The 13,755-nt window shown below is 40.8% G+C and overlaps 1 protein-coding gene across 1 annotated transcript in view; it reads left to right on the top strand.

Moving 5' to 3' along the window:
• The first annotated feature begins 2,629 nt into the window (after positions 1–2,629).
• Positions 2,630–13,755, top strand: part of NFU1 (NFU1 iron-sulfur cluster scaffold) — a 46,196-nt gene continuing 35,070 nt past the window's right edge. The window contains exons 1-3 of the mRNA XM_058278701.2: positions 2,630–2,732; positions 5,594–5,697; positions 9,789–9,924. Coding sequence (XP_058134684.1) covers positions 2,671–2,732; positions 5,594–5,697; positions 9,789–9,924 — 302 coding nt within the window. The 5' untranslated portion in view covers positions 2,630–2,670. The remainder of the gene's footprint in view (positions 2,733–5,593; positions 5,698–9,788; positions 9,925–13,755) is intronic.

Below are 13,755 nucleotides of genomic sequence, written 5' to 3'. Positions count from 1 at the left end.
CTACAGAACAATGGACTTTAGGGAGAGCCACCAAGTATATTTATATTCAACAGTCTACCTGTATGCCAGGATTCTGTGGCCAATATAAAGCTGGGTACTAAATAATTCCCAGGGGAACCCACTTATTGTTGCTACTGCATGGATCCCACACATGGGTGACTGCGGATGAGTCTCTAAGACTTTATGCCCCTTGTTGAGACTAGGGCCCTGAAAGGTTAAGTCCTGGACGGCCAGGCTCAATAAGGCTCAGGGCCCAGGCTGGTGGTGGCAGCAGCAGCGGATGTGCCTGTGCCCAGAGGGTCCCTGCCAAAAGGTATCTGCGTTTCTGGGAGGCCCTGGCTGCTCAAGAACATCTGTGCCACTCTTGGGCTCAACATTCCTGGAGACATGTATGGGCAGGGCGCGGGGGGGACAGATCCAGTCTGCTACCCCGGGTCGGCCCGTTCCTCCACAAGGCCCTTCACACCCAAGCAGCTGGTCCCACGATCCTGAGATTCCCCCCTTTGTTTTGTTTTTAAATCCAGTTTTGGCAAGTGAGAGAAACACTTATTCTGTTGGCTGATGGATGTGCTAATTGGTATAACCTCCCTGGAGTGAAATCTGTTACAAAAGAGTGAGAAGAGGACCTGGAATCAGGTCCCTCAAAGGGAAGATGAAATCTGCAAAGCCGCCTGAGGAATAACCAGAAAGACAGCCTGAAAAATAGGCAGTTGTAGTACCGGGAAAGAAAGTTTGTAGCAGGGAGGGAGAGATCATCAGCATCTGATGTTGAGGTGGTCAAGAAAGGCAACTAGGTGCATCTCACCCCATAGAATGCCTGCACCCATGTCTTAGGTGTGTATATCTTGTTCTTGTTTCTTAATAAACTTTTTACTGGCCTCATTAAAAAAAAAAAAAAAAAAAAGGCAAGGACCCAGAAGGGTCGTTCAGGTTTGGCAACCAAGAGATTGTGGGTGACCTTGACTAGAGCAGTTCCCCAGGACAGGTGGGAGACAAGAGTGAAGAGTAGGAGTTGAAAAACTAAAGACCAAGAGTTTAGACAACCCATTTAAGCCTTTTGGCTCTTAAGGGAAGGAAAGAGAGGGCGGTAGCTCAAAGTGACTTGGGGCAAGGCAGGAATTTACTTCTGAGAAGGAATCCAAAAGAAAGGTAGAGGGAAACGGACTTGGTCCAGTGGTTAGGGCGTCCGTCTACCACATGGGAGGTCCGCGGTTCAAACCCCGGGCCTCCTTGCTCTATGTGGAGCTGGCCCATGCACAGCGCTGATGCGTGCAAGGAGTGCCCCCCCCACGCAGGGGTGTCCCCTGGGGAGCCCCATGCGCAAGGAGTGCGCCCCTGAGGAGAGCCGCCCAGCGTGAAAGAAAGTGCAGCCTGCCTAGGAATGGCGCTGCCCACACTTCCTGTGCCTCTGACAGACAACAGAAGTGGACAAAGAAACAAGACGCAGCAAGTAAGACACAGAGAACAGACAAACGGGGAGGGGGGGGGGGCGGGAGGGATTAAATAAAATAAATAAATAAAAAAAAACAAAAACAAAAGAAAGGTAGAAAAGATCGGTCCCTAACTAGGCCTGTTCCTGGATGGAGGGCCACATTTTACAATTGGGAGGTCTCAAAGAGAGTAAGAGACCTAGACTGAGATACAGAATGAATCAGCAAAAAGAGGTTGGGATTGGAAGCAAACAAGGCCTTTAGGAATGCAAACTGCACCCTGAGGAGGCAAAGCCTGCGCATAGTGTCCAGGCCCAGGCCAGCTTCAGGCGCCCCTTAGATTTCGCCCGACGCTTCCCTCCGGGTTTGTCTTAGGTGTGTGGTCTCAGTAGCTCCAACAGCAGAGATTCTGATTCAGGTCTAAGGTGAGATCCGAGAATTTGCATTTCTAACGGGTCCCCAGGTTTCAGGTGATGCTCTCACGGTCCCCGTCCACATTCTGAGAACTGTTATTTTAGAGAAAGACTAATACCCCAGGGAGGTTCTGGAAGAGCAATTAATGGGCGCTTAATCTTTGTTCTGGAGACTGACCAATATTCTTGTTTATCCAACGGGATACAGCGCAGCGGGGTGTGTGCTCTGTGCGGACTGGCGCAGGGCGACCGAGTGCAGGGCCTACCGGAACCAGCCTAACCAACGACTTAAAACACACAAGTCTACCTCAGCGCCCTGGGAGTCGGACAGGTAGCTCGCTGGAGCACGGCGAATCCCTTCCAACGAAATGCGGGGGGAGACTTGGGGGCAGTCATGAGGTGGAGCTGGAGGGTGAGCAACATCCACGGACCGGAACGTAACGGGGTTACGGTTGGAGAAGAGCATCCCTACCGCCGGCGCAGCGCCAGCACAGCGCCCAAGTGGTGGGGAAGCGAAGCACAGCAGCGCGCACGCGTGCGGGGTCTTGCTTGACTTAACGAGAACACCTGTGCAAGCATCACGGAGACTTTTTTTTTTTCCTCCCTTCTTGTCCGGGCTTACGCAGTAGGTAGCAATGGGTGCATGGTGTGTAAACGGTGCCCCGCAGACACGCCCCACTCACCCTCATCAGCGCCGCCCGCAACCTGCAGGGTTTACGCCCCGGGGTGCGCGGTCCGCTCCCAGCCGGTCTGCGCCTGCGCTGGTCTTCCCCGGCTCGGCGAAGGGCGGGGCGTCGCATTCACGCCTGCGCATTCTCGAGCTAAAAATGGCGGCGGCGGTCCGGTGGTCGTGGGGAGCTGTGGCCGCTGCCGCTGGGCTACGCAAGCGGTAGGTAACAAGGCCGGAATCCCTAGATAAAAGTGCCGCCAAGCTTAGTCAGCAGAGCTCTCGCCGCCTCGACCCTCCCTCAAGGCGGGTGGAGAAGTGCCTCAGACCGAAACCTTGGGCCCGACCCGGTCGCTGCAGTTGGGGTTTTACTCTTCGGGGGGCTGCCTCTCGGTGGGACAGCTCGGTGCTTCCAATTGGGGCGGCCTCGGCTGGGGCCGGGGCCTGAGCCCCTGCAGAGAGGAAGCTCGCCGAGACCGACCGTAGTGACGGAACGAAAGAGCTATGTTAAAATCGTGTGTACTCCCCACCCCCTTTTCCACCATGTGCATTCCCTCTTCTGTCTTTTCAACGCAGAGTCAGAATGTCTACAGAAAGAAAGAGAATATCATATCCCATTTCCTCATTTTTCCAGTGCGGCCCAGAAAGGGAACTCGACCTAAGAACTGGATGAGGCGTTACAGACCTAGATTTCCTCTCGGTTCCCTTTCACCCTTCCGCTGTGCCCACTTTTTGGGTTTGACAGTCATGGACATCCATTAACATTGGTTAGGTGAAAGGCTCTGAACACTCAGGTGTCCTACCCTGATTTCCGTTTCCAAAGAAGAAAAAGACCTAGCAGGATTTGGCGTTATGTATTAGGAGTTTTAATGCCACTGATGTTCTGGACGTTTAAATGCATTTTTTTTTTAAAGATTGATTAATTTACTTCCCCCCTTGCAGCTTGTTCCTTTCTTTGCTGTCTCTTCTCTGCGTCCATTCGCTGTGCGTTTTTGTTTTGTTTTGTTTTGTTTTTTTGTTTTCCTGTATCTGCTTGTCTCTCTTTGCTGGGCCATCTTGCTGCGCTAGGTCTCTGCAGCGCATGGGCCAGCATTCCCTTCACAAGGAGGCCCTGGGACACGAACCCAGGGCCTCCTATATGGTAGGCGGGAGCCCAACTGACTGAACCACAGCCACTTCCCTAAATGCATTTCTTTTTAAAAATTAAGTTTATAAAGGATATTTTTATTAGTCACTATATGTCTCACCTCTCTTAGGTTTTGAATATGTCTTCCTTGAATAATTTAACTCACCCTTACTATGTATTTTACTTTAAACCCACCTCTGTCAGATATCCTTCTTATTTATCCATTATGATGCCTTATTTTCTTTTCCATGAACTGAAGGGACAAGAATACTGGTCTTCCAGAGTATTTCCAAATTCCAGAGTAGTCACAACAAGAGTTAAGAAATGGTCTATAGGTAAAGGTGTTTTCACCCCAAACCTTTAACTTCATTTATTCAATGAGTAATTAAGTATTTGGCACCTATTACATAGTAAGAGTGATAGCTAACATTCATAGAGCATCTGGGAAAGTCTATGTTACATTGACACAATAGCCCAATTAAACTAGTATTTTGCTCATGAATAGCATTTTAAAATTACTGAAAGAAGGGAAAATTGTTAGGTAATCCGTATTCCAGTTAGTTGGTACTCACTCTTGATTTGTGACAACCAGAATACCGGTTGTATAAAAAAGAATGATACCAGCCCCTGTTCTTAATCTTCTATGAAGATGGCAAATAATCAGAAATGTTAGGGAAAAAAGTGATTATGTAGATGATCACAAAAGTGACTCCTGTGCTTAAAGTTTTTCAGTGACTCCTGTAAAATGACAGTGGTAATGGATAGCAATAATACTTCTTAAAATTTAATAGTGGTAACATACATACAACACAGAATTTCCCATTTTAACCACTTACATATGTACAGTTCACTGATATTAATTACATTCACAGTCTTGTACTACCATTGCTACCATCCACTACCCCAAACAGAAACTCTGTACTAATTAAGCAATAATATCCCATACCTGTCCCCCATACCTGTCCCCCACACCACCCCTGACGTTGATAACCTAGGTATTTCTCATAAGTGAAATCATACAAATCTCTCTTTTTGTGTCAGGATCATATTCCTCAATATGTCTTCAGGGCTCATCCAGGTTGTGTGTATCAGAGCTTTATTCCTTCTTATGACTGAATAGTAGATAGCAATAGTATTTTAAAGTAAACTTTTAAAAGTGAATTGTGTCAGAGCCTCATACCTTTTCACTACTAAAGTCTTTTATTTCCTTTTCCAGTAATATTTGTTTTTCCCTTCTGCCTTTCCCCCCACCTCTTCTGCCTTTGTTTTTAATTTGCAAAAGACAGAAAAGATAGCCGGTCAAAAATTCTGTCAGCATGAAATAACCAAAGTTACCACACTGGGTTCATATATTTCCAATAAAAAAGCATATATAAATTATTAGCTTCTTTAGCTTTTTGGTGAATAGTACAGTTTCTTATAGACTTCTTGAAGTAATGAAATGCCCTTCAAAACATTTAATATAGGTTATCTCTAGAGAGGGAAACATGGTGGTAGGGGACTGAAAAAGAATAATTTTTCACAATAATTTTTGTTCCTTTTGAATTTTTAACTATTACCTAGTTAAAATTTTTTATTTAAAGAAGGAAAAAAAGATTGTAGTTCTTTGCCTCCTGCATTCCTAGCTAAGAGTCTGGGACTCAGGGTTATAAATCACTAATACAGATGCATTTCTGTTTCTTATACCTAGATGCTAACACTATACTGTGTATAACCAATTACCGAAGGCATGGGTTTCCATTTTTAGCTCTGTTTTTTAATTGTTTATAGTTACTTCCTCCATAAGTAAGTGGATATAATGTTATGGATGGGAAATGAAAAGTTAACTTTGGAATTATTTTCATTGCTAGTTATGTTTCAATTTTACTTACATATTTTTTTTACACTTAAGAAGTAGAAAATTAGTTTAAAAGATTAGATTTCCTAAATGTCATTTATTATTTGTTTTTAAATGTAGATTCTGTCATATAATGATGAATCCACACACCGTTAAGCAACAGTCTTTGCATCAGTTTGTACAAAGATCACTTTTCCTGCTACCTGCAACCTTATCTAACACAGGTAAAATTTAACCTCTTTTTAGAACAAAGATTTTTCAGAAGCTAATGGAACTATGCTAGGATTTTGTGGAGTGTAAAGAATGAGAATTTTTTAATTTTCAGTTCAGAAGCCTGGAAAAAGAACAGCATTTTAAATGTAGTTTTTCCTTTTTTGTCAAATTTAATCACTATGGTTTTGTTAATGTTACAGGTACATGTTTTGCACCTGATGTTACATGTTGTATGAACAAACAATAAATGAAAAAACCAACATGTAACATGTTAATGTTACATGTTACATGTTTCATGTTGGAAATAGTTATAAAGACAGGATTTGGAAATCATTTCAAATGTGGCCACTGTCATGTATTTATGGAAGTTTGAGGGAGAGTGTGTATGTGTGTGTGTGTGTATGTAAATGTGTACCTATATGGTTTTATGGAGCTGTAAAATTATGGAGTCAGCTCTTGGCCCATCTTCCTTTCCATCATTACCTTGAACACCTCTCTGTGGCCTTGCTTGGGAAGACAGCTGACTGTGGCACAACGCATGAGCTTATTTAGGGAACAGATCTTATTTCTCTTGTAGAAGGGTAGGAAGAGGAATGCTTGCCTGTCTCTTTTACTCACAGAATAGGCGTAAATAAAGAGTAACTTAGCAGATTAAAACCACTTTAATTGGACTTTTAAGATTTTGTAGGATAGTCATCTTTTCAAATTGGGAACATCTTCAAGTTTTAGTCTTCAATATTGAGTTTAAGTACCATTAATCCATGTTTTGGGAGAGCTTATTCCTACCTATTAGTACCAAGCATAATAGGACAAAATATTTTGGATCTGTCTCTCCTGTCATAACAGTAGTAGCCCCAGAAAGATGATAGACCTGGTGTCACTTTTTATAAATACCTACTTAAATCCAACTTAGACTGTAATGCATGATTTTGTTAAATACCTGTTCAGATTAGTCTTTTGAAATAGCTTTGTTCATTGTCAAAAGAGAAAATTTTTGTGGTGATAATGTCATATATTTTCATAATTTCTACTTCAGAGAGTATAAATAGATTATACTCTGAAATTATTTTTAAAATATTTTTTACCTTTGAGTATTTCTAAAAATTGTTCTTTCTGCAGGTGTGGTTCTACACAAATGGATTGAGTAGAATAAAGCCAGATTTAATTCTTCAAATGTTGATAGAGTCTCTAAATGTATAGAGAGTTGCTTACCAATAAATTGTTGAGAGCAGATTTGTCTCAGGTGGTTGAACACTTGCTTTTCACATGAGAGGTTCCAGGTGCCTCCTAAAAAACCAAAAATGAACAAACGAAACAAATGAAAACACCAACTCAGGGGAGCCAACGTGGCTTGGTGGTTGAGCGCCAGCTTCCCACATATGAGGTTCTTGGTTCAATCCCTGGCCCCTGGTATCTCAAAAAAAAAATTGTTAAGAAAGGCTCCAGGCCCATCTCATCCTGCAATATGCCTGTGATCCATGCCTCTGACTATGTACTTTCCTCATTTCTTAATAAACTCTTTACTCCCTTTTCTACTCTATGGTGTGTCCTTAAACCCTTTTATGTGACATAAGCCAAGAACCTAGAAGCCCAGAAGCCAAAGCCATCTGATAACATTTTTTGGTGAGCCAAGCCAGGAGAGAAGAGACAAGTAATACTCCCCGACATCTGATGAAGACTAATTAAATCAACACCTTATTTGTCATTGGGGATTTCATCCAGTTCCAACCATGTTCCCAGACCCATCTTCCCTCAACTGCAGTAGAATAGCCAGAAGGTGTTCTATTCCCCTAACCAGCAGAAAGTAGCTACAGAAGAATGACCATCACTCTTCAGTGCCCTCTTGAAAATGAGGGTGTAAACTCTCTGAGAGGGGAGGTGAGGCAGGTTAGTACAGTGAAAGGGGGAAGACAGCTGAGGCCTGGCAAGCAACATGACCATGAAGACCCCTCCCAGAAATGTCCTGAGAGGAAGATTGCCAGAAAGATCTCATGAGACCCCTGCCAAGAGATCTCATTTGGATACGAGAGTTCTGTCGGGTCCAGGGAAAGCCCTGGCTACCCTCAAAAGGCATTACCATTGGTTCCTGACAACTGATAGGTGGGGCAACCAATCAGAACAGCAAACAGCTGGGGCCCTTCCCCAACATTATGAAGAGGGAGGAGGAAAAACTCTAAAAAGGCCTGATCTGGGCTTTTTAAAGTCTTATTCTGCAGTATACCTGCAGTCCATGCCTTGGATCATGTACTTTTCTCGTTCTCTTATTTCTTAATAAACTCTTTATTCCCTTTCCTAAAGAAAGGCTACAAAAAATGATTGGTTCAGAACCAGGGTTGAAAGAACGTCAGTTTTTTTCTTTATATTTACAGAATGTTGTGGAAGCCCTTTAATGTTTTCTGAAGAGTCTCTTTTAACAATTTTCAGAGAAATTTATGTGTTGGAGGTAAAGATTTTTAAATCAAGTGCTTGGGCATGGAAGTTACAATTTTTAAATTTTTCTCTTTTTTATTTATGATTTCCTGGTCACCACGACACCAGTGATATCTTTATAGGCCTGTGATAAGCAAATATATAGGAGTTTAAGCTTCAGCTTCCACTTTACCAAGGAAATGGTTCAACATCTGTTGAAACTGCATGACAAATTGCAAAAACAACTCTCAGCTGTCAAATTAGAATCTTCTCTATAATGGATATGAAAAGCATTTCATACTAAACATGTTATGCCATATTTGGTCTCTCAAATTTAAACGAAATTGATGCTTTTTGATATTTGATATTTTACCATCTCTGCTAAGATACGTGTTATGAGGATTATGACAAGATAGGAAGACTGAACCTAAATATATTTTCCTTTTATGCTTGACACTAACTGATAAGGAACAGCAGTATGCAGAGTGGTTAAAAAGAGTCAGTGTTTGAAAATTGGCTAGGCTCAAATCCTATGTCTGTCATGTACTAGCTGAGTAACCTTGAGCTTTAGTTTGTTGGTTTATAAAATGGGATAAAGATAATACCTCCTTGAGAGAATATAAGGATTCGATACTGTGATATATGTAAAATGCTTAGCCTCATACCTAGTACATGAAATGTGCTAATGAATTTTAGTTGTTATTATATACTATTGTCAGTCAGTTTAAATATATGGCTCTAGAATGTGAAATTTAAAAAAAATTTTTAATCAGATTTATTTTCATCATAATCAGAATATGTTAATAGTTTAAAAACTATTAAAACCCCCGTTGTATCTTTTTGTCCTATAAGTTGTTGTTATAACAAGGTAGGAAGTTAAAGATTTCTCTTTATTGCTTTAATGAATTCATTCTTAATCCAGATGTGGTCTTAGGAAAAAACATATGAGCAAATAACCTATAAAGATATTTTTAAAATTTAATTGAGAAAGTAATTTGCATAGATTCCTATTTACATATGATATCTTATAATATAACTGATGCTGTACCTTTGGACAAGTTATTTAACATCTTAAGCCTCACTTCCTTCACTTATAAAATGGAGATAATGATATTGTAGGGTTGTTAAAGGCATAAATACTTTTAAAGCACTTGACCCTGTAACTGGCATGCACTAAGCAAAAAACAAGTATTAATCATTAGTAGTAGCAGTAGCAGTAGTAATAGTGGTGGAAATAGTAGTAGTGTAAATAGCTAATTGTACTTTATGATCTTTAAAACAATGGTGGGACTTTAAAGGGTAGAGAATATAACATTTTACTGTGTTAATATTATAGTGGTGATGATTAAGGATTATGATTATGATAGCCATTGGTTTCAAGTCACCAAATAAAATCCGTTTAGGCGTCTTGACTTACGATGTACTTTGCTACTAAAGTGTAGGATATTGCTGAAATCTGTTGAGTAACAAAACTAACCAGAGTATTAATATGAAATTCTATGCAGTTATCCTAAATACATATTTCTTTCTTGCCTTTTAAAATTCTTATTTTATCAACTTGGACATTAAAGCCTTATCTACTTTTTTCTAATTTTTTATTCTTTTAGAGCTCTGAAAATGAGCACTTCACAGTCCATAAGCTTGTTACATACTATTTTTTTCAAGAATGACTTTCTTCTTTTTTCTCTTTTAGTGAGATACATGTTCATTCAAACACAAGATACCCCAAATCCCAACAGCTTAAAGTTTATTCCAGGAAAACCAGTACTTGAGACAAGGACCATGGATTTTCCTACACCAGCTGCAGCATTTTGCTCCCCTCTGGCTAGGTATTTTACTGTTTTTCATTTGCTTTCATAAAAAACATAAAAAACTGACTTTGAAGTTATGATAAGCTTATTTAGCTATTATTATGTGTACTGAATTGTTTTCAATGTGGAGAATATTTTCTTTTCAGGTTAGAGATTAAAAAAATAAGAATTGATAGTAGGAAACGTTTCTTCTGAAGAGTGATTCACTTGAGAGATATATAGCATGAGTAAATAAAAATTTATATTTTCACTTAATGAAAAAAATCCAAGATGATAATCATGGTAAGTTTCTTTCCCAGGTCTTTAAAACTTGTTATTTTTTTTTCCTGTTTTATTTATTTATTTATTTCTGTCCCCTTACCCCCCAACCCCGGTTGTCTGTTCTCTGTGTCTATTCACTGCATGTTCTTTGTCCGCTTCTGTTGTCAGCGGCACGAGAATCTGTGTTTCTTTTTTTGTTGCGTCATCTTGTTGTGTCAGCTCTCCGTGTGGGCGGCACCATTCCTGGGCAGGCTGCACTTTCTTTCGCACTGGGCAGCTCTCCTTAACGGGGCGCACTCCTTGTGTATGGGGCTCCCCTACGCAGGGGACACCCCTGCATGGCACGGCACTCCTTGGGCGCATCACAACTGCGCATGGGCCAGCTCCACACGGGTCAAGGAGGCCCGGGAAACTTGTTATTTTTTAAGAGCAATGAAAATGTGTTCTTTAGGTAGCTGAACTTGTAGATGTTTCAAGGAGTATTTTCTAAAATATTCCACTAAACTGTAAATGATAATCATTATGATAGCTATATAGCATGATTTCTTAAAGATATTCAGTGGAGAGAGTTTTAAAATTTATTACATAAAAACATGCTAAATATATATCCGTCATGATAAAGCACAAAAGATAAAATTGTTGGATTGAACCTCTTTTTAATTTAGTGAAATTATGCCTAATAAATATTAGAGTCAGTCAGTATCAATTGAAATTTTTGGTAATGTAAGCCTGAAATACTGATTGCCAAGAATATTTGGAAAATATAGCGTAAATAAATATTTCTAAATATTTCAGCCAGTCTATATGTTTCATTTAAAGGGACCAGAAATATGCTAAGATCAGGAATATCTGTTAAAATTTCTAATTAGTAAAAATGTACATTTCAGTAGTGGATGTGGCTCAAGCAGTTGAATCCCTTGTTCCCATATGGGAGATCCCGGTTTCGTTCCCAGTGCCTCCAAAAACAAAAACAAGCAAACAAACAAAGGGGCCAGCTCAGGGCAACTGATGTAGCTCAGTGGTTGAGTGTTGGCTTGCCACTTACACGGTCCTAGGTTCAATCCCTGGCCCCAGTGCTTCAGCATGCCGTTTCTCAGATATATCTTAAAGTTGTGTCTTTCAAAGTTTTTAATACAAATCACAAACCAGTAAACACGAAGATATATATATGTACATACATTGTTATATGTTTTTTGATGAAAGAGTTTTAACTCTTACATTGTTTAATGCGTTCTGATATTTCCTTTCTTTTTATTCTGTTCTGTTCTATTTCATTAAATAAATTTCTGTCACTGCATGTCTTAGTTTGCCATGTCTGCTATTATATAAGTACCAAAGACTAGTTTGCTTAAATGACAAAAATTTTTGTTTGTTTGTTTGAGGTACTGGGGCTGAACCTGGGACCTTGTGTATGGGAAGCGAGTACTCAGCCACTGAGCCACATTGGTTTCCCTTAGTTGGTTTTCTCATTTGTTTTGCTTGTTGTTTGTTTTTTTTCATCGGTCACCAGGAACCAAATCCTGGACCTGCCATGTGGGAGGTGGGCACTCAATTGCTTGAGCCACATCTGCTCCCCAGAAACCCTTATTGTCTCATTGTTCTGGATGTTAGAAGTCCAAAATGAAGGTGTGAGCAAGGCTATGTTTCCTTTTATAGGGGAGAATCCATTACATGCCTGTCCCCTGGCTTCTAGTGGGTGGCCAACAATCCATGTGTTCCTTGGCTTGTGTTATCATACTTTGTCTCTGTCTCCATCATGTAGTTTTTTCCCTCTCTATCTCTGTGTCTTGATCTATAATCAAATTTCTTTTCCTTATAAAGATGCCCTCCTAATCCAGTTTGGTCTCATCTTAGCTAATACCATACCTAAACATACTATTCACATCCACAGGACAGGGGTGTTAGAACTTAAACATGTCTTTTTTTTTTTTTAGCATGCCTTTTTAGGGGTGCAATTCAGTGCATAACATTACAAATTGATTTCAAAACTCACTAGTAGGTTTGAAAACACTACCTTAGAGGGCACCCACTCATGTACAGCTGTGTGGAAACAGTCTAAATATTCATCAATAGTAAGGTTAAATCCCAACTGCCCATCAAAAAGATGAATGAACACACAAAATATGGACGCACATGCACACACATACACAGTGGAATATTATTCAGCCATTAAAAAGGAATGGTGTTTTGATACATGGTACAACATGGATGAACCTTGAAGATATCATGTTGAGTGAAATAAACAAGACACAAAAAGACAAAATTTTGGTCATAGATGTTAGTGATGGTAACACAACATTATTAGTTACTGAATTACTAAAAATTAAAAAGAATAAAGAGTTAAACTGCCCTTCCATAGTCTGTATATTTTTAAAAAATATATGATGGCCCATATTTACTATCATGCAAAGTTCTCTAAGACATGATTTCAAATGAAGAAACTGGGTTATAATATAAAGTATATAAAAACAAAAAACATAGTACTCTGTTCTATGAAGATGGTGGTATAAGATGTTCCAGCATACTCTGTCTCCTTAGAATCTTTGAACAACTAGCAAAAACTGGAAGAGCCATTTTCCTTAACTCTGGAAAACAGTTAAAGGATTGCAGTAACTGAGCCAATGCTAAGTCAGGAGAATGCAGCTTTAAAAATATAGGAGAAAAGAGAACCAGCAAGATGGTGGTGGAGGAAGGAATGCCTAGAGTTAGCTCCTGCTCCTGGGTAGTTAGTAAACACCCAGAGGGAAGTGAATTTGGCTCAACTGATAGAGTGCCTACCATATAGGAGGTCCAAGGTTCAAACCCAGGACCTCCAGACCCATGTGCTGAGCTTGCCCATACGCAGTGCTGATGTGCACAAGGAGTGCCATACTACGCAGGGATGTCCCCCGCATAGGGGTTCCCCATGTGCAAGGAGTGCACCCCATAAAGGAGAGCCACCCAATGCAAAAAAAAACAGCCTCCCCAGGAGTGGCACCGCACACCGCGGAGAGCTGACACAGCAAGATGATGCAACAAAAAGAGACACAGATTCCCGGTGCTGCTGGCAAGAGTGCAAGCAGACGCAAGAACACACAGCGAATGAACATGAGAGCAGACAATGGGGGAGAGGGTGGGAAAGAAGTAAATAAAAAATCTTAAGAAAAAAAATAAAGAAAAAGTAAGCACCCAGAGGTATCTGGAAGCTAGCTGAAGCACCTGTTTTGGGCTCCAGGAGGCCAGAAGAGCATTCTGAAACATACTTGAAGGAATGGAAGGAGAAGACTGCCCATCTCCAGAGAAGACTTGTAATTAGAGCACTCCACGCCACGGAGGCCGGTGCCCACACTCCACTGGAGGCAAAAGCTACCTCTGGAGCTGTTCTGCGACTGGAATTAAAAGCTTCACTTCCCAAAAACGGGGGAGGAAGAGATGATTGGGTATCAATTTCAGCTACTGATGAGTATATTCAGCAGGCGAAAGTATAATCCTGAGAACAACTAAAGTTTGAGCCTGTCCAAGTCAGAAAGAGGCCAGTAGCCACCATCTTAACTTTGCGCCTGGCATGAGGGGAAGTGGGGTAGACTGAAAATCACAGTGCTGGTGGAG

This window comes from Dasypus novemcinctus, chromosome 17 (assembly GCF_030445035.2).
Source record: "Dasypus novemcinctus isolate mDasNov1 chromosome 17, mDasNov1.1.hap2, whole genome shotgun sequence".
Lineage (NCBI taxonomy): Eukaryota > Metazoa > Chordata > Mammalia > Cingulata > Dasypodidae > Dasypus > Dasypus novemcinctus.
Note: the sequence above shows the minus strand (reverse complement) of the source record. Positions and strands in the feature narration are given on the sequence as shown.